This window comes from Salvelinus alpinus, chromosome 4, assembly GCF_045679555.1.
Source record: "Salvelinus alpinus chromosome 4, SLU_Salpinus.1, whole genome shotgun sequence".
Taxonomy (NCBI): Eukaryota; Metazoa; Chordata; class Actinopteri; order Salmoniformes; family Salmonidae; genus Salvelinus; species Salvelinus alpinus.
In genome coordinates, this window is record NC_092089.1 from 84,469,236 (window position 1) to 84,497,092 (window position 27,857).

The following is a 27,857-nucleotide window of genomic DNA, read 5'->3' on the forward strand; positions in this document are numbered from 1 at the left end:
TTTGAAGTTTTACCAATATTTTTTTTATTCGCATAGAAAATCAAAGAAACCAAACAAACAGTTCTCACTGTTTAGATTTATACATAAGACTTTGTGAAAAGCTGAGCGTATTTAAAGGAAAGGTTTCTAAGACCGTAAAGAAGGCTCTAGATCTTTTCTCTTTCCCCAGAATGCTTTTCCCACTGGAGTTTTGGATTGGAAAAAGACATAAGGCTAATTAAGTTTAGCATGGTATATTTAAGCAATAATGTACGAGGGGGTGTGGTATATGGCCAATATACCACGGCTAAGAGCTGTTCATATGTATGACGCAACGCGGAGCGCCTGGAAAAACTCCTTAGCCGTGGTATATTGGCCATATACCACAAACCCCTGCGGTGTCTTATTGCTATTATAAACTGGTTACAAATGTAATTAGAACAGGAAAAATACATGTTTTATCATACCCGTGGCCAATCAGCACTTTTTTTATAATAAAAACTATAGTCTATACATAACTCACTCTAACAATCTCTTTTCTTTCTCTCCCTCCTTTTCCCATCACTCTCTTTACTCTTCTCTCCGTTGTGATTCAGTTGTGATTGAGAGGCCAGAACATTGTTATAATATACGTAGATTGACAGAAATACACTTCCAAGTGTGTGATTAGAGTGCAGAGATGCACAGTGCTGCAGTTTGGTTCATCCATGATTTCTACGGAAATCTCCCCCCCCCCCCCACTACCTGTGTGACCTGACTGTGTCTGTGTCGCTGGATCTGAATGACTGACTATGATGCACACAGAGCTACTAAGTAGATACTAAGTAGATATAATGGTACGGCTATTACAGCTTGCTGTGTTCAGATGTTTGTGTGGTAAATGTGTACATCACTGTAAACGCATGGGTTTTTTTCTTCATCTTTCCTGATCGCAACCAATAGAAAATGCCTTTTACTTTGGGGTGATTTACTTAATTTGATTGCAGACATTCCTGTATGATTGTCCAGTTAACATGCCTTTGCCGTTCATATTATGATGACATGCAATAAGCAAGAGGATATATCCTTTAATATTGGTGTTCTGTATGTTAAGGGAAACGCCAATATGTGCAATTATTTTATTCCATGACCTTGTAATAACAATTTTATGTCTTTAAAGATGGGCACGTTTGATGAATACACTCTCTTCACTTTCTGCTCCTTCCTGTACTAAAATATCAGTGATAGGTCAAGTAGAAATGAACTGGTCCTGTTAAGAAGTAGCAGGGTTTGGATCAGGGCCTAGCTATATTCCTACCCTTTTCACAGTTTCCCTCTACCATTAGTTCTCCCTTTGCTCTCCCTCTTTTGTCTATCTCGCTTCCTACTTTTTCTCCCTCTCTCTTTATCTGTCTCTCGAAGGATCAGGGTCTATATTCTTCCTTTTCACCCTTTCCCTCTTTTATTATCCCCCCCTTCCTCAATTATTCCGTCTCTCTTTTTAACCTCCCTTTGCTTACTCCTATCTCTCCCTCTCATTAGAGTCCCCAGGCAGGCAGCGCTGCAGTAGGAGCCCATGTCCCTCAGAGCTGCTATCAGCTCTTCTCAGCTAGAACAAAGTTATCTCTCTCTCGTTCCCTCTCTCTCTGCAGCACAAAATAAACAGAGAAATAAAATATAAAAACAAGAGGGGAAAGAGAAAAGTAGAGGTCTAAGATAGGAACATATATATTTTCTGTCAGTCAGTGATGAGTTGTTGTGACTAGTACCATCAAACCCTTTACCCGTGTGTCTACACAGCGCATACAGAAGTAGGTAGTTGTATACACTACATGACCAAAAGTATGTGGACACCTGCTCGTCTAACATCTCATTCCAAAATCACCATCACCAGACCATTATTCCTCCTCCACCAAACTTTACAGTTGGCACTGTGCATTGGGGCAGGTAGTGTTCGTCTGACATCTGCCAAACCCAGATACGTCCTTGGACTGCCAGATGGTGAAGCGTGATCACTCTCGAGTACGCGTTTCCACTGCTCCAGACTCCAATGGCGGCGAGCTTTACACCACTCTAGCCGACGCTTGTCATTGCGCATGGTGATCTTAAGCTTGTGTGCGGCTGCTCGGCCATGGAAACCCATTTAATGAAGCTCCCGACTAACAGTTCTTGTGCTGACGTTGCTTCCAGAGACAGTTTAGAACTCTGTAGTGACTGTTGCAACCAAGGACAGGCCATTTATACGAGCTTCAGCACTCGGCGGTCCTGTTCTGTGAGCTTGTGTGGCCTACCACTTTGCAGCTGAGCCATTGTTGCTCCTAGACATTCCCACTTCACAATAACAGTACTTACAGTAGACTGGGGCAGCTCCAGCAGGACAGAAATTTGAAGAACTGACTTGTTGGAAAGGTGGCATCCAATGACGGTGCCACGTTGAAAGTTACTGAGCTCTTCAGGAAGGCCATTCTACTGCCAATGTTTGTCTATGGAGATTTCATGGCTGTGTGCTTGATTTTATTCACCTGTCAGCAACGGGTATGGCTGAAATAGCCGAATCCACTAATTTGAAAGGGTGTCCACATACTTTTGTATATATATATAGTGTAGCAGTCTACACAAGTGTTTCTCTCTGGAATATATTTGCCTTTTAGCGTCTGCCTACGCCTAAACATCCACCTCAAACTACTGTCTTTTATGGAATAGAATGAAGAGTACAGTAGCTGTAAAGATACTGAGACCTCAAAACAATGTATAAACATGAGAAGCACTGAAACACTTCTGTCACCCAGCTAACATGTGGGGTGGCCCTGTGGGGACACAGCAACCCAAGCCAGTCAGCTAGTAACAGATCAATAAGATTCAGAGCAGAACTGAGGAGGCACAGAGGGTACTTTGGAACCAAGGAGACCAACCAACCAACCGCCTGCTGGAACCGTATCCTTAGAACGGCATCCAACCGGTGGGGGTGGGAGAAGTGTGTCTGAGATGATGTCATCACGTGTAGGTGTAATCTATATCCGGGATCATCCCTTGCTCCCGGTAACCCTGGTTGGTCCCGTAGCCTGCCGTGTGACCCAGTTGGGTGATGATGCCGTTGTGACTCTGGTTGCTCCGGTAGGTGCCGTTACTGTGCGTTGAGGGGAAGATGGTGTGCACGTAGGTCACATCCTCCCCTCCTTTGGGTTGCAGTGGCTGATGGGTCATCATGGGCGTCATGGCGAAGCCGGGGCTTCTGATCTCCAGGATGGAGCTGTCCTTCTTAGTACCCGACTCCACGTAGTCATCGTACGGCTTCCCGACCCCGCGCTGACCTCTGACCCCATAGGAGTCTGTTTCCCCGGAGACATACCCGGCGCGCTGGCCGTACCAGCAGAAGATGCCGAAGATGAGTATGAGGGAGACCAGGGCCGTGGCTCCGCCGATAATCTCGGCCAGGGGGAGGGCTGCCATCTCTGTGTCCGAGTCCTCACCCCCGTCTCCCCCCTCGGGGCGCAGAGCCTCCCCCGTCTCTATCTGAGAGCAGACAGGGGTCTGGTCTGTTGTGTCCTTTTCCTGCTGCTGTCCTCTCTGTGACCCTCCAGAGTGGGAGGAGGTGGAGCGCAGGGGGAGCAGGCAGATGAGGTAGTGTGATCGTGGCGTGAGCTGGGTCAGTAGGTACTGCTGTCTCTCCCCGGGGACCAGCGTCTCTGTGATGGAACCCAGAGCGGCGCTGCTGCCCAGCCTCAGCCACGACAGCCGGAAGGAGGGCGCCGGCCGTGGGCACAGCCACGTCACCTGCACACTGTCCGCCGACAGAGGCTTCACAGTGAGTTCTAGAGCGTTGTGTGAGGCATGACCTCCCGCCTCTCCTCCCGGTGGTAATGGCTTCACCAGGCCCGGCCGTATGGCTCTGAGGGTGAACAGAGAGCCCTGGGTGGGGGGAAAGGTGGTAGTACTAGTGACAGTGTCAAGTCCCAGACCACCTCCTCCTCTACCCCCCACACTGTTCACCCCTCCTGGGGGGCCTTCACACTGGTCCATGAGCCCAGAGAGGTCCCTGAGGGCCTGGCCTCGCACCGCCTCCGGCCCGTGGCAGGTCAGGCCCCGTACTATCACCGCCGCCCCGCGGCCATACAGCCAAGTGTGGAGCCAGCGCAGGTTGCAGCCACAGTACCAGGGGTTCCCCCGGAGCAGCAACAGCTCCAGGCCGTCCGTGTCCCTCAGCAGCCCCCGGGCCAGAGTGGTCAGGTTGTTCCCTGCAGACATGGAAGTGGACACAAGTCACTCTACGTAAGGCACCTGATGTAGAATAATATGCTCATCTGCTGCTAATTTTCTGAATAGTTCACTAAAGTTACTCTGCAATATACAGAGTATATGTCTAGACTCAGAGCAATGTCAGATCTTAACTAGAATCCTAAGCAAACTATTTTCATCTGATCTAATTAAGGTTGAATAGTGGGAACCGGGTTACTGAGATTTACCACCCAAACCACTCCCTTTTCCCGATTTTATAAATAACTGCAAGAAACCGGTAAATTCGAATGTTATTTTTATGAACAGCATGACTTGAAATGGAAGTGTTAAATGATATGCAATATCTAAATCTGTCTTCTCTACGGGCCATGGCCTACTCTCTGCTATCTGCATGATCAATCATCAACTCTTAGGGTGGGGACAGACAGCGCATCTCAGTATGAAGAGTTCACAATGCATGTATCATCTCATCATGGTAACTTCTTTTCTTGGGGACGGTAGAAATACATTTGCTGCAGCATAGCAGTAATATAAGGACTGAATGCACGTCCAATTTACACATCTCCATTTGGCTTTCGGAGGTTTCCTTATTTTATATATATAATGTGCAGTAGCCTGTATCATAATTATGTATTGGATAACGGCACTATTATTTAGACTTTTTTGGCCTTGGGATAATAAAATGTCTAATGTAGGGCTGATCAGGCTCAGGTAGCATCAGGCTGGTTGGTTACCTGACAGGTCCAGCCGCTGTAGCCTCCTCATCCCGTCCAGGGTCCCCCGGGGCACGTGAATCAGTCCGTTGTCCTGCAGGTGCAGCCTCATCAGGTGTGTGCTGGGAAGGTTGATGGGTGGGGCCTGCAGGGCGTTGCGGACCAGCGACAGCTCCGTGAGGTTGGCCAGGCGGGAGAAGGTGTCGTCGGCGATGCGGGTGTTGGCCAGGAGATTCCCGTCCAGGACCAGGCGTCTCAGTGAGGCCAGGCCCCGGAAGGCGTGGGTGGGGATGGTGTTGATGCGGTTGTCGTCTAACCTCAACTCCTCTAAAGAAGCCGGGAGGCCGGCTGGGATGCTGGACAGGTGGTTCCGGGAGAGGAAGAGTAACCTCAGCCGCGGCGTACCGGAGAAGGCCCGCTCCTGGATGCTCACTGTGGAGATGGAGTTGTCGTCCAGGTGTAGCCGCTCTAGCAACGGTAACCTGGCCAACGCCGTGCGCGGCAACGTCCGAATGTTGTTGTCCTGCAGGTGTAGTTCCCGTAGCGACGGCGGCAGGTGTATAGGAAACTCGTCTAGTTGGTTGGCGTAAAGGTAGACCACACGGATACTACTGCTGCGCTCTAACGACGCCGGCAGGCCGGAGTTGGCCAACCGGTTGCTCTGTAGGTAGAGAACGGTAGCTGTTAACGGTAGAGGAGGGATCATGCTCAGGCTCCGGTCGTTACAGTAGACAAAGCCCTCGTCACACCGGCACACTGACGGGCACGGGAAGTCTTCCTCGCCTTCCTCCATGGCAACTGCTGCCGCCGCCAACTCCAGCATCTCGGCCAATAGAGTCAGGCACAGGAGGAGCAGAAAGAGACAATCACGGAGCTCGGTCAGACTCTCGGCAGCCATAATCCCGCCCTCTGTGAGTGGGAGAGAGACAGAGAGTTAATGAGTTTTGAGAGTCGTTGTACTTTAGGAAAGAGAAAGAATAAGAGTTACAGCTCATTTCTATCCGGATTTTGAAATTCTTGTGTTGTGTAAATGTGTTGTCTTCAAGTTTTAGTGATGTGATGTCTTCTGTTGGGTGTTTGAACAAAGAAAGTGTTAGAGTGTATGAATAGTCGCTGGGCCCAATAGAGTGGAGCTGTCCTGATAATATGGGTCCCTCCTACCAACCAGAAGCTGTCAGGATAATATGGGTCCCTCCTACCAACCAGAAGCTGTCAGGATAATATGGGTCCCTCCTACCAACCAGAAGCTGTCAGGATAATATGGGTCCCTCCTACCAACCAGAAGCTGTCCTGATAATATGGGTCCCTCCTACCAACCAGAAGCTGTCAGGATAATATGGGTCCCTCCTACCAACCAGAAGCTGTCAGGATAATATGGGTCCCTCCTACCAACCAGAAGCTGTCAGGATAATCTGGGTCCCTCCTACCAACCAGAAGCTGTCAGGATAATATGGGTCCCTCCTACCAACCAGAAGCTGTCAGGATAATATGGGTCCCTCCTACCAACCAGAAGAGGAAGGGACATTGGAGAGGGTGAGAGTGGGCGAGGGACAGACTTGTTTTATTTTGTTTATTTTTATTTAACCTTTATTTAACTAGGCAAGTCAGTTAAGAACAAATTCTTATTTACAATGACATGGAGGGGAAGTGAAGTTTGTGAGAGGAACACCGAAAGATGGGATAAAGTAACGAGAAGAACTAGAGAGAGAAAATTAGTGAAAGGATTTTAGATGTTTTAATTCTCATGATGAGGGGGAAACATTAGAAGGGGAATTAGAATCAGATTAGCCTACGTAATATTGGTGATGTTAATATTCTGGAAAACATATTTCTCCCCCTTGATAAATTTGAATAAACCAACAATTGATTCATACAGTGCATACACTTCAGAAAGTATTCAGACCCCTTGACTTTTTTCACATTTTGTTACGTTACAGCCTTATTCTAAAATTGATTAAAATGTATTTTTTCCTCATCAATCTACACACAATACCCCATGATGATAAAGCAAAAACAGGTTTTTTGAAATTTTTGCAAATTTATTACAAATAAAAAACTGAAATCACAAGTATTCAGACCCTTTACGCAGTACTTTGTTGAAGCGCCTTTGGCAGCGATTACAACATCGAGTCTTCTTGGGTATAACATTACAAGCTTGGCACATCTGTATTTGGGGAGTTTCTTCCATTCTTCTCTGCAGATCCTCTCACTCTGTCAGGTTGGATGGGGAGTGTTGCTAGACAGCTATTTTCAGGTCTCTCCAGAGATGTTTGATTGGGTTCAAGTCCGGACTCTGGCCTGGCCACTCAAGGACATTCAGAGACTTGTCCCAAAGCCACTCCTGCGTTCTTGGCTGTGTGCTTAGGGTCAATGTCCTGTTGGAAGATGAACCTTCGCCCCAGTCTGAGGTCTTGAGCGCTCTGGAGCAGGTTTTCATCAAGGATCTCTCTGTACTTTGCTCTGTTCATCTTTGCCTCGATCCTGACTAGTCTTCCAGTCCCTGCTGCTGAAAAACATCCCCACAGCATGATGCTGCCACCACCATGCTTCACCGTAGGGATGGTGCAAGGTTTCTTCCCGACAACGCTTGGCATTCAGGCCAAAGAGATTAATCTAGGTTTAATCAGAACAGAGAATCTTGTTTCTCCTGATCTGAGAGTCTTTAGGTACCTTTTGGCAAATTCCAAGCGGGTTGTCATGTGCCTTTTACTGAGGAATGGCTTCCTTCTGGCCACTCTACCATAAAGGCCTGATTGGTGGAGTGCTGCAGAGATGGTTGTCCTTCTGGAAGGTTCTCCCATCTCCACAGAGGAACTCTGGAGCTCTGTCAGAGTGACCATCGGGTTCTTGGTCACCTCCCTGACAAAGGCTCTTCTCCCCCGATTGCTCAGTTTGACCGGGCAGCCAGCTCTGAGAAGAGTCTTGGTTTCTAACCTCTTCCATTTAAGAATGATGGTGGCTATTGTGTTCTTGGGGACCTTCAATGCTGCAGAAATGTTTTGGTACCCTTCCCCAGATCTGTGCCTCGACACAATCCTGTCTCGGAGCTCTACGGACAATTCCTTTAACCTCATGGTTTGGTTTTTGCTCTGACATGCACTGTCAACTGGGGGCCCTTCTATATTATATAGACAGTTGTGGGCCTTTCCAAATCATGTCCAATCAATTGAATTTACCACAGGTGGACTCCAATCAAGTTGTAGAAACATCTCAAGGATGATCAATGGAAACAGGATGCACCTGAGTTCAATTACGAGTCTCATAGCAAAGGGTCTGAATACTTATGTAAATAAGGTATTTCTGTTTTTTGTCTTTGTCATTATGGGGTATTGTGTGTAGATCTCTGAGGAAAATGTTTATTTAATCAATTTTAAAATAAGGCTGTAACGTAACAAAATGTGGAAAAAGTGAAAGCGTCTGAATACTTTCCGAAGGCACTGGATGCATGTCTGTAGTTTGTTATACAAGTCGGAGAGGAAACGTAACTGGGATTTAGAAAAACCACAAACATTCACTCTCAACAAACTGAGATGTATTGTGTGTGTGTGTGCCTACAGTGGTTATTGTTCTCCAAATGTGGTATAAATTATTCAGTGAATAGCTTCTGAATCCCGAGAAATATTTAAGTGCATGTTTTACATGTCCTTTTTTTAAACATTTATACATTCCTCGGTTTACATTTCTCTGCTTGTCTTTTGGTGTTGAATATTTGAGAGTGCCATCAATTTACAATTCAGAAAAACTAAAATGAATGTCAGTTGAGTTTTATAGCATACTGTTCATATGATAGAAAATAAAGAGATGACACGTTATTGTGTACAGTGCAGTATGTTCGAGGGGTTGCAGTTTAGACGTGTTCTCCTGTCCTCTGAAATGCTTGACATGATTTGACAGAACATTTGACAAACAAATGCTCTGCAGGCAAGTTTTTCCACAAGTGTATGGGCCACTCAAGTGTGTGTTTTCACTCTCAGGACAACATACAAAATTGCCCCTCGGCTCCAGTCAAAATCCATGCAAAGCAAACAAGAGATGGCAACAATGAGAGGGAGTAGTAGAGCAAGGGACTGAAAGAGACAGATGGACAGACTGAGAGAAGGAGAGGCTCTGGCAGTGGGTTGTGAGATACTCAGAATTGAATGAATTGGTTTTAAAAGGAGAATCATTAATAATGATGTAATGCTGCTGTGTATCTGGTGATATCCTCATATGGACGTCAGGGCCTTGTGGAGGAGTTTTGGCAGGATGATGATAAAGATTGATAAAGTTATATCCGGATTCAAGACTGGATCTGGAGGTGTTTCAGTCTATGTATTTTTAGCACAAAACAGCCGGTTTCAAAGTACTGCAACAGCCAACGCTCACCCAACAGAGGGAGGAAGTCAAGGAGCATAAAAACATATTGGAGAGTCTCCACTATGAATAACAAATAGCATGTAGCTCTCTGTGACGCCCGCCTGCTCCCTTTCATAATCATACCTTTGGGATAAACCGGGGGGGACGACTCAGCGCCAGACTCTCACATACACATTTCCTCTCAATGATTTAAAATGTTTCATTCTTCCTCCTCTTTTCCCTAAGCCGTCTCTCTTCCTGAGCTCTCTACCTGGCATTTCTCTCTCTCTCCCTTTACTCCATCTTTCAATATCAACTCTTCCTCACTCTTGGGTTTGTTTACTTAACTGGCCAAGTAGTTATTTCTGCAACACCCCCCTCTCTCTTCATCTCGCTCTCCCCTCTCTCTCCATCTCTCCTTCCCGTTCCTCCATCTCTCCTTCCCCTCTCTCTTCATCTCGCTCTCCCCTCTCTCTCCATCTCTCCTTCCCCTCTCTCTCCATCTCTCCCTCTCTCATCTCTCCCTCCCCCTCTCTCTCCTTTCCCTCCCCTCTCTCTTTTCATCTCTCCCCTCTCTCTCCTCTCCTTGGATAATCTCTTTCATCTGTTCAGCTCCTCATCCTTTTGTTTATTCACTCACTCCATTCCTTCAGACTGAGATTGGCTCAATCAGACCCCACCCAGCTCACTCCTCCTCCAATCCTCCTCACCTCCCTAGTGAGTCTGTTTTCCTTTCTGTCCTTTCATTTGGATTCTGTCCTTCCTACCTCACTATTTTCTCTGAGGCATCGCTCTAAGAATTTCAAAACAACTTCTGAAATGACACAAATAAGCTGTATATCTCAGTAGAATATAGAGAAATTATGACAGGTTATGTTTTAAGACATTACAGAGCAACTTTGTAAAAATATGTTGAACCTCAAATCTCTGAAGATGATGTTTGAGAAACCTGTTTAACTTACCCTCTCAGTGCTTTGTATCTCTTTGCCTTCTGTCTTTGTCTGTTCTACAGCTGAAGGGGCTGTTTGTGTGTGTGTGTGTGTGACAAGTCAGAGTGTGTGTGTGTTTCCAGTTCACTCTGTCCGTAATAGTTGAGGTTCAGTCAGTCCCCTCTGAGGCACCGTACTTCCTGTGGCATTGGTGAGCGATGAAGATGGCGGTGACGATAATGATGTTTGTAGGTCTCCTGGAAGCAGCATGGGAGAGGAGGACGGCACAGAGAGCAGCATGGCCTAGCTAGCCTAACAGCCTACAGCCTCCAACCCCATCCAGAGTAGCATCTGGCAACTCAGTCAGTATCCAGGAGAGTCAGTCTTCAAGGCCTCTCTGCTGGTGGGTTTATGTTTTCTTCATGTTGACTTCCATAGGTCCAGATGGTCATCCAGTCAGTCTGTGTCTGTATAGATTGAACCAGCCGGGGGGAATGGAGGACGATACACAGTTTAGAGGTTAGAGGAAATGACTCGAACAGAGTGGAGGTGAAGGAGGTGGTGGTGGGATGAGAGGTCACAGGAGTCTGGGCCACTTGTTATCCTTCACTTTGAGGATTAGAATGAATCATGTCTGGCTCTTAAGGCCTATAGTGACACTGCTCGCTTTCCACCCAGGCACTTTTTCTCTCCTCGAATTTGCAGGGATTAGCGGCTAAAGATGATATTCCTCCCGCCGTCTGTGGTACTTGCCCCAGAGACACTGCCCGACTAGCCTGACACTGCACCCCCTGTGGGGAGAACAGAGAGGGCAGTTAGCTAGGACTCCTCACTCATACACACACACAGGCTGTGTCCCAAATGGCACCCTAGGGCTCTGGTCAAAAGCAGTGCACTATATAGGGAATAGGGTGCCATTTGGGTCATTACCATTCACTACTTTATCTATGAGTCAACTGTATACCAGCAGGGAAGGTTTCAGAAGAACCATTATAATTGTTTAGCTTAATACGAATGCTCAAGTCTAACCATGCTCAAGTTAATCTTCAAAGGACAGACACTCCAGCTTCAGTGACTAGACAGTTATGTGTGGCAAGGTGACGAGTCTAGGATTAAAGCACTGTTCTTCAGTCCTGGTTATGAGGACCCACAGACTTTCATTCCGGGTGTGTACTAACACACCCGATGCAGTTATTCAACTTGACATCAAGACTTTTGATTTGTTGAATCAGTTGTGTTAGTGCTGGTCTGGAACAAAAGCCTGCACACCCCAAGGACCAGACTTGAAGAACACTAGATTGAGATGTTTGGAAAGGTAAAAGCGGAGTTTTTAGTAGTGTGGTGTGGTAGTAATGTGAGGTGAGGTAGAGTAGTGAGGTGTGGTAGTAATGTGTGGTGAGGTAGAGTAGTGAGGTGAGGTAGAGTAGTGAGGTGTGGTAGTAATGTGTGGTGAGGTAGAGTAGTGAGGTGAGGTAGAGTAGTAGGTAGTGAGGTGAGGTAGTAATGTGTGGTGTGGTAGTAATGTGTGGTGAGGTAGAGTAGTGAGGTGAGGTAGAGTAGTGAGGTGTGGTAGTAATGTGTGGTGAGGTAGAGTAGTGAGGTGAGGTAGCGTGGTGAGGTGAGGTAGTAATGTGTGGTGTGGTAGCAGTAGTGTGATAAGGTAGTGTAGTGAGGTGAGGTAGAGTAGTGTGGTGTGGTAGTAATGTGTGGTGAGGTAGAGTAGTGAGGTGAGGTAGCGTGGTGTGATAAGGTGGTGTGGTAGCGTAGTGTGATAAGGTAGTGTAGTGTGGTGAGGTAGTGTGGTGTGGTAGTAATGTGTGGTGAGGTAGAGTAGTGAGGTGAGGTAGCGTGGTGTGATAAGGTGGTGTGGTAGCGTAGTGTGATAAGGTAGTGTAGTGTGGTGAGGTAGTGTGGTGCGGTAGCGTAGTGCGGTGAGGTAGTGTAGTGAGGTAATGTAGCGTGGTGTGGTGTAGCGAGGTAGTGTAGCATAGTGTGGTGAGGTAGTGTAGCGAAGTGTGGTGAGGTAGTGTAGCGAAGTGAGGTTGTGTGGTGAGGTTGTGTGGTGAGGTAGCGTAGAGTGGGGAGGTAGCGTAGAGTGGGGAGGTAGCGTAGAGTGGGGAGGTAGCGTAGAGTGGGGAGGTAGCGTAGAGTGGGGAGGTAGCGTGGTGAGGTAGCGTAGCTTGGTAGCGTGGTGAGGTTGTGTAGTGAGGTAATGTAGCGTGGTGTGGTGTAGCGAGGTAGTGTAGCATAGTGTGGTGAGGCAGCGAAGTGTGGTGAGGTAGCGAAGTGTGGTGAGGTAGTGTAGCGAAGTGTGGTGAGGTAGTGTAGCGAAGTGTGGTGAGGTAGTGTGGTGAGGTTGTGTGGTGAGGTAGCGTAGAGTGGGGAGGTAGCGTAGAGTGGGGAGGTAGCGTAGAGTGGGGAGGTAGCGTAGAGTGGGGAGGTAGCGTAGAGTGGGGAGGTAGCGTAGAGTGGGGAGGTAGTGTGGTGAGGTAGCGTAGCGTAGCTTGGTGAGGTGGTGTGGTGAGGTGGTGTAGCGTGGTGTGGTAGTGTAGCGTGGTGAGGTAGTGTAGCGTGGTGAGGTGAGGTAGCGTAGTGTGGTGAGGTAGTAATGTCAGTGTAGTGTATTTTGGTGTGGTGGTTGTGTTTCTGTGCTCCTCCCCCCCCCCCCCATGCTGACACAGCCTATATCCAGCCATGGATAGCTAGTACTGTAGCAGTAGAATACAATATAGACTAGAATGGTTCCTCTGGGTCTCATTGGCTGATAGCTCTATTGTCCTGACCTCTGCTGAATGTCTGTTCTGCAGGACAACACTTAGAACAGCAGTTACACTGTACTACTGGAGATGGACTGGGTCTTTTACAGCATTATGGACTGGGTCTTTTACAGCATTATGGACTGGGTCTTGTGCAGCAATACCACAGATGGACTGGGTCTTGTACGGCAGTACCACAGATGGACTGGGTCTTGTTCGGCAGTACCACAGATGGACAGGATCTTGTGCGGCAGTACCACAGATGGACAGGGTCTTGTGCGGCAGTACCACAGATGGACAGGGTCTTGTGCGGCAGTACCACAGATGGACTGGGTCTTGTGCGGCAGTACCACAGATGGACTGGGTCTTGTACGGCAGTACCACAGATGGACTGGGTCTTGTGCGGCAGTACCACAGATGGACTGGGTCTTGTGCGGCAGTACCACAGATGGACTGGGTCTTGTGCGGCAGTAACACCGATGGACAGGGTCTTGTACGGCAGTACCACATATGGACTGGATTTTGTACGGCAGTACCACAGATGGACTGGGTTTTGTACGGCAGTACCACAGATGGACTGGGTCTTGTACGGCAGTACCACAGATGGACTGGGTCTTGTGCGGCAGTACCACAGATGGACTGGGTCTTGTACAGCAGTAACACAGATGGACTGGGTCTTGTACAACAGTAACACAGATGGACTGGGTCTTGTACAACAGTAACACAGATGGACTGGGTCTTGTACAGCAGTAACACAGATGGACTGGGTCTTGTGCAACAGTAACACAGATGGACTGGGTCTTGTACAGCAGTAACACAGATGGACTGGGTGTGTTCTAGTAATATTTTATGGTCCTCTATATTACCAGAACACTCGCAGAGCAGCAGTATAGGAGATGTATGGTACTCTGGGGTGTGTTCTGGTAATATTTAGCCCCATAAAGAGGATTCTCCAGAGGACACTTCTATCTACCTACCACCAATGAGGAGAAAAGCATTCTTCATATTTTTGACTAGAGCGCCAATGTGTGCTGTGCAACGAACATTCATTAAAACCTGTGTGTGTGTGTGTGTGTGTGTGTGTGTGTGTGTGTGTGTGTGTGTGTGTGTGTGTGTGTGTGTGTGTGTGTGTGTGTGTGTGTGTGTGTGTGTGTGTGTGTGTGTGGAAGAATGCAAATGATGTGCATGTGCTATGGTGAGCACAACATCTAATTGTTTGTCTTTGTTAAAGCATGAGTCTCCACTCGTGTGTGTGTGTGTGTGTGTTAACTGTTTAACCAACAACTCACGTAATCCCCCACTCTCCTCCTATTTCTCATTTACTGAGGGAGAGCTGGAAAGAGGGAGGAAGAGTGGGTGATAGGAGAATGAGAGGGAGAGAGAAGGAGACAGCGAGAGGGGGAAAGCCGGAGCGAGCGAGGGAGGGAGAGGGCAGATTTATGAACCCATTGGAATGTAATTTGGAGGCAGAAATTACTGTCAGCCTGAGCAAGGTTTAAACTCACTGAAGCCTGAATCAACATCCACTGAGTGAGTGAGTGAGTGAGTGAGTGAGTGAGTGAGTGAGTGAGTGAGTGAGTGAGTGAGTGAGTGAGTGAGTGAGTGAGTACAGGAACGCAGGCATGTTTTATAGTAAATAGAAGTGGTTGGTAAATGTGATGGGGAGTATAATACCACAGAGCATGGTTTGCTATGCAGATGGGGAGTATAATACCACAGAGCATGGTTTGCTATGCAGATGGGGAGTATAATACCACAGAGCATGGTTTGCTATGCAGATGGGGAGTATAATACCACAGAGCATGGTTTGCTATGCAGATGGGGAGTATAATACCACAGAGCATGGTTTGCTATGCAGATGGGGAGTATAATACCACAGAGCATGGTTTGCTATGCAGATGGGGAGTATAATACCACAGAGCATGGTTTGCTATGCAGATGGGGAGTATAATACCACAGAGCATGGTTTGCTATGCAGATGGGGAGTATAATACCACAGAGCATGGTTTGCTATGCAGATGGGGAGTATAATACCACAGAGCATGGTTTGCTATGCAGATGGGGAGTATAATACCACAGAGCATGGTTTGCTATGCAGATTGGGAGTATAATACCACAGAGCATGGTTTGCTATGCAGATGGGGAGTATAATACCACAGAGCATGGTTTGCTATGCAGATGGGAGTATAATACCACAGAGCATGGTTTGCTATGCAGATGGGAGTATAATACCACAGAGCATGGTTTGCTATGCAGATTGAACCTCTCACTGAATGAGTGTGCTGTATAACCACCCTACCACTCCACGTATGAGTGTCACAACTGCACAATATCTGGAGATGTAATACAGAATTCATATTTAAAAGTTCACATTCCTTACTGTGTTTCACTGACTGCTCTGACCTGACTTCATGACATTACACACACACACACACTGAGGCCTGACTGACTGCAGAGGCCATGACACCGGCAAGATCAGCCAAGGCTGTCCATCCATACCGAGAGGGATGGAAGGGGGAGGGAGGGAGAGAGCGAGAGACGGATTGATGAAAAGAGAAAGGGAAGGGGAAAACCAGGAGAGAGAGAGAATAAGAGGGTGTAACAGCGAGAGAGAGGGATGTGACTAGCTTTTTAAAACAGTGACACACAGCAGCCATTTTAGTGTGAAAGAGAGGGAGAGAGAGGCTGGGGGAAATACAGGCAGCCTGACAGAGAGATGAGGGAGGGAGCAGGGCTGAATGAGAAAAAGATGGAGGGAGGAGAGGAGAAGACACCATACTGTATTTTCTTATCACCTTTCCTACCTCTGACCCGCTTTCCCTTTCTCTCACTCACTCACTCACTCACTCACTCACTCACTCACTCACTCACTCACTCACTCACTCACATATACACACACACACCCCTCACACATGAATATACACTCTTAACAGCAGTCCTTTACTCAATGATAATGACATCACCATATGCAAACCTCTTTTACTGTCTAAAGCAGTTCAGCCCCTGTAAAAAGTAGACAAACACGTCCCTTCCTGTTCTTCTGCTTCTCCATTGATGCCAGCCAGCCATCAGTGAGGAGCTATACCTTCACTACCCTCCCCCATCCCTGTCTTCCTACCATCTCTTCTTCTCCTATTAGACACTCCCTCTCCTTCTTCTCCTCCCTCTCCACCCCTTCATCTCGCCATCCCCCTGCCTAGAGATCTCTGTTCTGTCACTCATTTGAGTAAATGTCATTCTGCACAAAAAAAACACAAACAATATTATTTGTTATATTATTTTAGACTGGACCACTTGGCTATAAATGGACCAGCCCCTCCCTGTCCACTGATGCCATCAGGGCTTTGGGTCATTTAAGTGGTTTTCTGTACTACTGCTATGTTACTCCCTTCCTCCCTAGACCTCTCCTCTTAAATATGAGAGATAGACACACACACACACACACACACACACACACACACACACACACACACACACACACACACACACACACACACACACACACACAGAGAGAGACACACAGACACACACAGAGAGACACACAGACACACACACACACACACAGAAGCACAAACGCACAGAGACACACACACACGCACAGAGACACACACACACACACACACACACACAGAGAGAGACGCACACACAGAGAGACGCGCACACACACAGAGACGCACACACAGAGACACACACAGAGGTACACACACACACACACACACAGAGACACACACGCACACACAGAGACACACACGCACACACAGAGACACACACGCACACACAGAGACACACACGCACACAGAGACACACACACACACAGAGACACACACACACACAGAGACACACACACACAGAGACACACACACACAGAGACACACACACACAGAGACACACAAACACACAGAGAGAGACATACACACACACACACATACACACACACACACACACACACACACACACACACACACACACACACACACACACACACACACACACACACACACACAGAGAGAGACACACACACACACACACAGAGACACACACACACAGAGACCCACACGCACAGAGACAGAGACACACACACACACAGATGGGCACATACACACAGAGACGCACACACACACACACACACAGAGACAGAGACACACAGAGACAGAGACACACACACAGAGATGGGCACACACACACAGACGCACACACACAGAGACGCACACACACACGCACACACACAGAGACGCGCACACACACGCACACACACAGAGACGCGCATACACACACACACACACACACACAGACACACACATACACACAGACACACACAGAGAGAGACCCATAAACACACACACACACACACACACACAGACACAGACACACACACACACAAAGACACAGACACACAGAGACCCAGCCCACCCGCCCGGGAGGAGTTCAACCATTGAGTTAGCCTGTACAGTGAAATGGATGAATAGGAAAGTGGGTACTATTAAATCTGTCAGTTCCAAAAGCTCATACCATACATGTAGTCCTTTACGCTGATATATATATTAATAATAAAAATAATAATAGCCTAGATTCTCTTTTTATTTAGCTTTCAGCTGTTTATCAGATATGACTTAAATACTAGGCTACGTGATACAATTGTAAAACCTGATAATGACTTAATAACTAGACCTACAGGTAACTGCCAAAATAATGAAAACATTTCAGTAAATGAGGGATACGACGTACAGGACCAGTCAAAAGTTTGGACACACCTACTCATTCAAGGGTTTTTCTTTATTTTACTATTTTCTACATTGTAGAATAATAGTGAAGACATCAAAACTATGAAATAACACATAAGGAATGATGTAGTAAACAAAAGTGTTAAAGAAATCGGGTGATTGTGGAGGCCAGGTCATCTGATGCAGCACTCCATCACTCTCCTTCTTGGTCAAATAGCCCTTACACAGCCTGAAGGTGTGTTGGGTCATTGTCCTGTTGGAATACAAATGATAGTCCCGCTAAGCCCAAACCAGCTGTGATGGCGTATCGCTGCAGAATGCTGTGGTAGACATGCTGGTTAAGTGTGCCTTGAATTCTAAATAAATCACAGTGTCACCAGCAAAGCACACCATCACACCTCCTCCATGCTTCACGGTGGGAACCAAACGTGCGTTTTTTTTTATTTATTTTTTTACTATTTTCTACATTGTAGAATAGTAGTGAAGACATCAAAACTATGAAATAACACATGGAATCATGTAGTAACCAAAAAAGTGTTAAACAAATCAAAATATAATTATATATTTGAGATTCTGTCCAAGCAAGTAGCTTCACCTCATTGGTGTCCTTGATTAGCGATTGCTTTGCAGCACTTGGCATTCATGTCAAGCCAGCTGATATAAGGTAGTCACCTCGGAATAGCTTTTAAATTAACAGGTGTGCCTTGTTAAAAGTTAAACTCTGTGGAGCATTTCTTTGGCCTTCTTAATACGTTTGAGCTCAATCAGCTTGTGTTGTGCAGCAGAGGTAGCTCTGGGTGATATACAGACCAGATAGCCATATTTGGTAAAAGACCAAGTTCATCATAACCCTTGATGCTCATTACGACTACAGCTCGAAATAACGTTCAAAGTTATTGAAGTTTTCCAAATAAGCACAGTCCATCATTACTTTAAGACATGAAGGTCAGTCAATTCGGAAAATTTCAATAACTTTGAACGTTTTTTCAAGTGCAGTCGTAAAAAGCATCAAGGGTTATGATGAAACTGGCTCTCATGAGGACCGCCACAGGAATGGAAGACCCAGAGTTACCTCTGCTGCAGAGGATAAGTTCATTAGAGTTACCAGTCTCAGAAATTGCAGCCCAAAGAAATGCTTCACAGAGTTTAATTAACAGACACATTTCAACATCAACTGTTCAGAGGAGACTGGGTGAATCAGGGCTTCATGGTCGAATTGCTGCAAAGAAATCACTACTAAAGGACACCAATAAGGAGAAGAGACTTGCTTGGGGCAGAAACACGAGCAATGAACATTAGACAGGTGGAAATCTGTCCTGGTCTGATGAGTCCAAATTTGAGATTTTTGGTTCCAACCGCCGTATCTTTGTGAGATGCAGAGTAGGTGAACCGATGATCTCCGCACGTTTGGTTCCCACCGTGAAGCATGGAGGAGGTGTGATGGTGTGCTTTGCTGGTGACACTGTGATTTATTTAGAATTCAAGGCACACTTAACCAGCATGTCTACCACAGCATTCTGCAGCGATACGCCATCACAGCTGGTTTGGGCTTAGCGGGACTATCACTTGTATTCCAACAGGACAATGACCCAACACACCTTCAGGCTGTGTAAGGGCTATTTGACCAAGAAGGAGAGTGATGGAGTGCTGCATCAGATGACCTGGCCTCCACAATCACCTGACCTCAACCCAATTGAGATGGTTTGGGATGATTTGGACTGCAGAGTGAAGGAAAAGCAGCCAACAAGTGCTCAGCATATGTGGGAACTCCTTCAAGACTGTTGGAAAAGCATGAGGTGACGCCGGTTGAGAGAATGCCAAGGGTGTACAAAGCTGTCAAAGGCAAATGTTGGTTCCTTTGAAAAATCGAAAATATATCAAATATATTTTGATTTCTTTAACACTTTTGTTTACTACATCATTCCTTATGTGTTATTTCATAGTTTTGATGTCTTCACTATTATTCTACAATGTAGAAAATAGTAAAATAAAGAAAAACCCTTGAATGAGTAGGTGTGTCCAAACTTTTGACTGGTACTTTATATTGAAAGCAGGTGCTTCCACACAGGTGTAGTTCTTGAGTTAATTAAGCAATTAACATCCCATCATGCTTAGGGTCATGTATAAAATGCTGGGCAAACCATTATTTTGGCTACCATGGCTATGCCCCCATAGGATGACAATGCCCCCATCCACAGGACAGGAGTGGTCACTGAAGGTTTGAAGAGCATGAAAACTATGTAAGCCATATGCCATGTCCGTCTCAGTCACCAGATCTCAACCAATATTTTTTATACTGTATAGATTAGTGGTTCCCAAACTTTTTATAGTCCCGTACCCCTTCAAACATTCAACCTCCAGCTGTGTACCCCCTCTAGCACCAGGGTCAGCGGACTCTCAAATGTTGCTTTTTGCCATCATTGTAAGCCTGCCACACACACACTATACAATACATTTATTAAACATAAGAATGAGTGTTCGTTTTTGTCACATCCCGGCTCGTGGGAAGTGACAAAGACCTCTTATAGGACCAGGGCACAAATAATAATATAATAATGATCAATAAGTTTGCTCTTTATTTAGCCATCTTACATATAAAACCTTATTTGTTCATGAAATTTGAATACCTCACCACAGGTTAATGAGAAGGGTGTGCTTGAAAGGATGCACATAACTCTGCAATGTTGGGTTGTATTGGAGAGTCTGTCTTATATCATTTTCCACACACAGTCTGTGCCTGTATGTAGTTTTCATGCTAGTGAGGGCCGAGAATCCACTCTCACATAGGTACGTGGTTGTAATGGGCATCAGTGTCTTAACAGCGCGATTTGCCAAGGCAGGTTACTCTGAGCGCAGCCCTATCCAGAAATCTGGCAGTGGCTTCTGATTCAATTCAATTTTCACAGAACTGCTTGTTGCAAGGGCATGAAAGGGACAACGAATCCGGTTGTGTGTGTCGTCCGTTTCGGGAAAGTACCTGCGTAATTGCGCACCCAGCTCTCTCAGGTGCTTCGCTATATCACATTTGACATTGTCCGTAAGCTTGTTCATTTGCACACAAAAAAAATCATACAATGATGGAAAGACCTGTGTGTTGTCCTTGTTAATGCAGACAGAGAAGAGCTCCAACTTCTTAATCATAGCTTCAATTTTGTCCCGCACATTGAATATAGTCCCTGTATAGTCCCTGAGAGTCCCTGTAATCCTAGATTCAGATCATTCAGGCGAGAAAAAACATCACCCAGGTAGGCCAGTCGTGTGAGAAACTCGTCATCATGCAAGCGGTCAGACAAGTGAAAATTATGGTTAGTAAAGAAAACTTTAAGCTCGTCTCTCAATTCAAAAAAACATGTCGATACTTTTCCCATTGATAACCAGTGTACTTCTGTATGTTGTAAAAGTGTTACATGGTCGCTGCCCATATCATTGCTTAGTGCAGAAAATACATGAGAGATATGACACTTGGTATTCGGGCCAAAGAGTTCAATCTTGGTTTCATCAGACCAGAGAATCTTGTTTCTCTTGGTCTGAGTCCTTTAAGTGTCTTTTGGCAAACTCCAAGCGGGCTGTCATGTTCCTTTTACTGAGGAGTGGCTTCCGTCTTGCCACTCTACCATAAAAGCCTGATTGGTGGAGTGCTGAATTTGGGAATTTACCACAGGTGGACTCCAATCAAGTTGTAGAAACATCTCAAGGATGATCAATGGAAACAGGATGCACCGGAGTTCAATTTCGAGTCTCATTGCAAAGGGTCTGAATAATTATGTATTGTTTTTACAAATACCTGTTTTCGCTTTGTCATTATGTGGTATTGTGTGTAGACTGATGAGGGAACATTTTAATTTAATGAAGTTTAGAAAAAGGCTGTAATTTATCAATGTGGAAAAAGTGAAGGGCTCTGAATACTTTCCGAATGCACTGCATTTCTCAGATATAGGACGGACACTTCAGAACAAACTTCCTTCAGATGTTTGTATCTGTTGTTCCTTGTAGTGAATCTGTTATTCAATGTGTTTGTATGGGCTAATAGCAGTAAGTCCAAAAATATTTTTTCATCCAATCATTGTTTTATATATTTTTTTGATACTTCAAGGGGTCTTAAAATTATAAATCAAATGACTAAATGATCCTTGGTATGACCTTCTTAAAACAATTCCATAGAGCTTCGTAGAATCGCTGCCCCGGGGTTAGACAGGGCTTACATTCTAAAGGGTCTTAATGCGTACCTTTTTATTGTATTATGTGAGCTAAACATACAAAAAAAATATATAACATTTTATTTAAAGTCATATTTTTCGAAAGTATTAATGTTACTGTCCCCACTACAACAACAAAATACATGTATTTTGTCCTTGAAACATTTAAATTAAATACTGTAGAATTCCATTCATTCCTATGGTGGACTGCTTTTCTGAGGAGTGCCAATATGGCCGAACAGTGGCTTCAAAGCCTTTCATTGGCCAGTACATAGCATCAGCAACCCAGAGTTTATATACATCATTTATCTAAACCCAATTGAACACTTATGGGAGATTCTGAAGCCAAGCCTGAAACAGCGTTTTCCACCACCATCAACAAAACACCAAATTATGGAGTTTCTCATGGAAGAATGGTGTCGCATCCCTCCAATAGAGTTCCAGACACTAGTAGAATCTATGCCAGGGTACATTGAAGGTGTTCTGGCTCGTGGTGCCCAACGCCCTGTTAAGACACTTTATGTTGGTATTTGTTTTATTTGGGCAGTTACCTGTACATTTTGGTTTATTTGTAATTCCTTACAACAAGCACCATTTTGTATTATTTTGGTACCAGGTAGTAATGGAATTGTTAGGAGTGTTGAATTATTGTGAAGGAAGTACCGTTGTTGCATCAATGAAGTATCAGGTAAACGAACACTAACTACACCGTTAACTTTAGCTCTCATAGAGTTTTGTTCACACGCAATGGCAACACAGCACACACACAAAATACATACATTACTGTACACCCGCTAGAGATGTAACAAATGGACAATTTTGCTTAACGTTTAAACAACCATAAAAAATAAAAAAAAATAAAAAATATATGTTAAAATGATCAGAAAAAATTATCAAATTCCACTCAATTCACCATGTAGAATAATGGTCCTATGAAGTTCTATCTGCCGCGACCCTTTACAGACAGAACACAGCTACAGTAACATGTCAACAGTACAGAAGTCCAGAGAGAACATATGAATAAAACAATTATTCCCTTATGTCGAGATCACAAATTATTTATCTCATGATCACTACATAACGAGTTGTTTTGTCGAGATCACAAGATAATCAAAAGTACCACGTATTATCCATTAATTTGTACAGATGCGCGATAACCACCTCGTCAATGAGCCCTGTGGCTGCGTTGATCAAAATGCTCTCGTGGGGCATTTAAGCCTTGAACAGTGCCTGACAGGCAGCCTGTCTCCCAGGCTGAATGCCGCCCTCAAGACCACAGCCAATGGCATGCAAGGAACAAGGAACTTTTAGCTTTCTAACATTCTAACCTATAAACTGATAAAGAGCTCCAAAACATGAAATGTACCTTCCCTTAGTGTAGCAATCAATAAAAACGTATGTGCTGATCCACCGTGGGCTCTGCTGCCTCGGCCATACTGTCAATCTGTCATCAATACGTATGTGCTGATCCACCGTGGGCTCTGCTGCCTCGGCCATACTGTCAATCTGTCATCAATACGTATGTGCTGATCCACCGTGGGCTCTGCTGCCTCGGCCATACTGTCAATCTGTCATCAATACGTCCACACTCCTACAAAACAACAACACTCGACAACAACACTTGTCTTGATCTTGATCTTGATAAATAAGTTGTGATCTCGACAAAATGAAGGATTTATTTTGTTAATATGTCCTTTCTGGACTTCCGAACAATAGCAACAATTGATAACTTTTCAGACAATTAAAAGAGTGTCTGTGAGTGTCAAGAGTCTGTGAGTGTGTTCGGAAATTCAATCTGGAGTGCCAGAGTGTGTTCGGAGTGCGCTCTGGGCGTTCGTAAATTCATAGCATTGTCAGATTGTCCATTTGTAAATTCCGAGTGTTTCGCTCTCGGAGCGTACAGAGCGCACACTGGACGCTCTGGCCGAGGAGTAGGGTTGATCAGAGCGTTCTGACCTCACAACGGCAGTCAAGCACCCAAGCTAACTGGCTAACGTTGGCTAGCTTGCTAGCTACTTCCAGACACAGAAATGAGAGAACACTTCACTCTGAACATTTTACTCCCCCTAGCAGAGCTGGTTAGGCTGTTTTCATGTTATCTAGAGCGTTGTTGACTGTAAATGTGCTGCTGGCAACAATTTAATTACGTTTTTTTGCCAACGTTTACCGACACCGGCCATATTCAACTGGTGTTGAGCATTCGTAAATTCATCAGTTATTCTGCACTCTGGCACACTCAGACGAGAGTGCTCTGAAATTGGAGTAGATAACCAGAGTGAATTTACGAATGCACCTTGTATCTTTTCAGACAGTAGAATTCTGCTCCGACTTATAATGTTCTATTGTTTCCCTGACAACAATAAAGGTTGTTGATTGATGTGCTGCTGTGTTGTTAATGCTGTTTTTTATGGTAGGATAGCTAGATGTACTTTATTTCCACTAAATGTCTTGCTAAATCACAGTATTTAAAGAACTTTAAAGTACCTTTTTTAGGAGAGAGTGGTCTGCGTGCAGGCAGCAGGCTGAGCCGAGCCGCTCAAGATTATTTGATTGACAGTTTTGGTCGCGTAGTGATGGAAATTAGTCCTGCTTCAGAAGCAGCATTACTTTAGACAAGTAAAAAGCTGTAGTGTAGCCTACCCTAACAGACGAGGTGACACATTATTATATCTGAAAAGGGTCATTGATACAGGCTACCGGTAGCCTACTGTAATTTCAGAATATGAGACAAAAACACCCCTACCCACTCAGCAACGAAGAGTACCCCGGTCGCAAGACTGGCCCAAAGATACACGACATCAGTTCCATGAATAAACTAGGATATTCTACAGGCAACAGACCGAAGACTGAACACGCGCTCTGACTGAACACACACTGGCATCATTAGCGAGGCAGAGTGAGGGGCAGGCAGAACCGTGCTCATATGTCTTGCTGATCTGCATCTTGCCATGTCTTGTCTTGATGCCTCACAAATTCACCCAAGTAGCCTACGGTTTGCATCTTCCTCTCTGGTTTTATTTAAAATACACAACTTTCCCCAGGCCGTTATAGCCTATCGTCTAGTTAGGCTATAACACGGATAACTGTTTTGTGGTAACTGCACTGTGGTTTTAATTATGTGGGGATAACATCGTTAGGGAATTTTCCTAATGTTAAGAATCCCAACTTAGTTTTAACGTTTAAACGTTCACACCCCTAACACTCTCACACAGACCGACACAAACACAGTGAATATGTTTTGCATAAATCGGTTGCGTATTCCAAGCTGAAGGCTCCTTTTAAACTGAGTAGGGAATAATTATCCCAGTCAGATTCTCATCCCCATACTGTATGCACACACACACACACACACACACACACACACACACACACACACACACACACACACACACACACACACACACACACACACACACACACACACACACACACACACACACACACACACACACAAAGTACTCACTGTATACAAACACACTATATACACACACAGCTTCATCTCCCTGTCATACACGTAGCAAGCATGATCACAGTCTACTGTATAAATGCAGCCTATTTGATGCAGCTCAAATAATTTCTCTCTTCATGTCTTTCTCTCTCTTGCTCTCTCTCTTTCCTCGCTATCTCTGAATGATGCAGAGCCTGAGAATAAACAGGCAATTTAAGTGCTGGACACCACTGCTCTTACACACACGCCACCACACACACACACGACTCACTCCAGAGGCCCACATATTTAACAATACGCACACCTCACTCACCGCTCCCAAGGCCCACACACACACACACCTCATCAGAGAGACACATAAACGTTCAGAGCGGATATGGTGAGGCAGTAAAGGTTACAGTCTGTATTCTGTTGAAATAAATTCAGTTCCTGAACTTCACTCTGTGGCTTCTACTGCAGCAGCGTGGGTCTGGTGTATTGTGATATTGTACTCCTGCGCCAATAACTAGGGCTGCAAAACACTGCTCTTTAATGCCATAATCCACTATTATGTAATGTGTGTGTGTGTGTGTGTGTGTGTGTGTGTGTGTGCTCAGATGGACCATGAAATTCCCCTCACTGTAATGCATCCCTCTAATATCTTTATTTAGAATGTAATCTATGTCATCTCCAGAATGTCTCCTAGAGGTTGGGGCCTTGGTTTTAAATAGACCCCTACACAAAGGTTTCGTTGCTTTTGTTTTTATACATATTTTATACATCAGCCAACATTGTGTAAAATGATACCAGACCAAGTTAGAAATTCAGAGGTCAAATAATATTGCACTGTGTAACCAGGTTGATATTGTCTATTTTGAATTGTTTGATTTTGACTGAATTCTGTAACTGAATTGAAGTTGAAATCACAGTTCTCTGAAATGACTCGACTGGAACTTGGTTTTACAATTTTCTTTGTTGTATTTTCTGGGCATTCTCTCCTCATCATGTTGCCAATGTGCAGTGTTTCTCTCCATCTCTCTCTCCATCTCTCTGTCTTTAATCTGATGTTCTGTAACATTTAGGCACTGAGGGTTTCCTTCTAATCTCAATATGGCCCTGTTTGCTCTGTAATAATCCTGTGTGTGTGTGTGTGTGTGTGTGTGTGTGTGTGTGTGTGTGTGTGTGTGTGTGTGTGTGTGTGTGTGTGTGTGTGTGTGTGTGTGTGTGTGTGTGTGTGTGTGTGTGTGTGTGTGTGTGTGTGTGTGTGTGTGTGTGTGTGTGTGTGTGTGTGCGTAACGCATATTGTTTTTAATTAATGCCCAGTGAAACTAAGACAACTGCTTTCTATGCACTCTAAACCCTGTTGTGTTTGTATGCTTAAATTACTTCTGATTATGTCATATTTTCTTTGTTATTGTGCTTGAGATGCTGTGCTGCACAATACGTTGCGTTTGTGTAAACAACTAAGTGTGTGTGTGTGTGTGTGTTTGTGTGAAAACACACACACAAAAACTTTAAATCCTATGCGACCTGTAGTCCTTTGTGCTTGGCCTGAGTAGTAGACACACACACATCCAGAGTGACACACACACATCCAGAGTGACACACACACATCCAGAGTGACACACACACATCCAGAGTGACACACACACATCCAGAGTGACACACACACACATCCAGAGTGACACACACACATCCAGAGTGACACACACACATCCAGAGTATCACACACACATCCAGAGTGACACACACACATCCAGAGTGACACACACACACATCCAGAGTGACACACACACAGGCTTAATTGTTTATCCAAACAATAGAAACAATATGCACCACACAAATACTAAGCGTGTAAGAGTGTCCTTTCTGTCCTGTTCCCCCTCTTATAAACCTGTTGTATTCAGATATCATTTATCCTAAAATGAACCATGTAAAATCTCATTTGAAGCTGTTTTTATGTACTTTAGCAGATAGAATGATACTACCTTTTTTTCAGTCCTTTTTTAAATTCTAGTCTTCCTTCGCCGATCTCCGGGCAGCCTTGTCGAGTCGATCGCTTTCTGCCGCTCTCTCTCTCTTCTATGTACAGCGGTTAAAAACTGCCTCCAAAATGCTTAATCGCTGTGGAAACCGCCTTCGCACGGCTGTTACATCTCCATCCCAGTGTGTCGCTCTCTCTCTGTGTGTGTGTGAGGGAAAGAGTCACTAACCTATTAAATAAGCGTTGCGCTCCGTTTCCCTAGCTCCCTGCGTCGCTTTGTTTGAGAGCTCGGTGTCTGTGCCTTATAATAGAAGTGCACTGTAGCCTATAACTTCACCCTGAACTATTCTTAAAACAGGTGTCACATCTGTTAAAACATTTGCTTTAGTGCGTCTATGGTTAAGCATTTTAACTAACCTTTCCATACAGCCTTATGGATCTGTAGGCTATATAATGTCATTGTCTCTTTTTTTAATGCGTTTGGTAAAGGGAGCCCAGGTGTTACCAAGAGCCCGTGCTGTGATCCCCGCGCGTGAAGCTGGCGGTCTTCTGTCTGTTCAGCAGGTCCTTATGGTTCAGTCAGACTAGCCTTGCCATGAAAA

At 45.2% G+C, this 27,857-nt stretch overlaps 2 protein-coding genes across 5 annotated transcripts in view; one reads left to right on the forward strand and one right to left on the reverse strand.

Annotated features, from left to right (window-relative positions):
• LOC139574589 (leucine-rich repeat transmembrane protein FLRT1-like) lies at nucleotides 1-27,798 on the reverse strand. Of its 3 annotated transcripts, XM_071399315.1 has the most exons (4): nucleotides 27,260-27,798; nucleotides 10,205-10,962; nucleotides 4,929-5,816; nucleotides 1-4,193 (listed from the first exon to the last, which is right to left on the reverse strand). In XM_071399315.1, exons 3-4 carry the CDS (start codon nucleotides 5,803-5,805, stop codon nucleotides 2,953-2,955), a joined length of 2,118 nt encoding a protein of 705 aa, XP_071255416.1. In that variant the 5' UTR covers nucleotides 5,806-5,816; nucleotides 10,205-10,962; nucleotides 27,260-27,798; the 3' UTR covers nucleotides 1-2,952. The 3 variants fall into 3 exon arrangements, with proteins under 3 accessions (XP_071255416.1, XP_071255417.1, XP_071255418.1); XM_071399316.1 differs by lacking the exon at nucleotides 10,205-10,962; XM_071399317.1 differs by lacking the exons at nucleotides 10,205-10,962; nucleotides 27,260-27,798 and having other exon boundaries at nucleotides 4,929-7,756.
• The window catches only part of macrod1 (mono-ADP ribosylhydrolase 1), a 130,757-nt gene that overhangs the window by 22,739 nt on the left and 80,161 nt on the right, over nucleotides 1-27,857 (forward strand). The gene's annotated exons all lie outside the window — the stretch shown is intronic.

Bases quoted from the DNA above. Each gene is read 5' to 3' on its own strand.
- LOC139574589 (XM_071399316.1), bottom strand. From the start codon at position 5,805: ATGGCTGCCGAGAGTCTGACCGAGCTCCGTGATTGTCTCTTTCTGCTC. The intron at 4,194-4,928 runs GTAACCAACCAG...CCATGTCTGCAG, and splicing joins ACAGCGGCTGGACCTGTCAG to GGAACAACCTGACCACTCTG.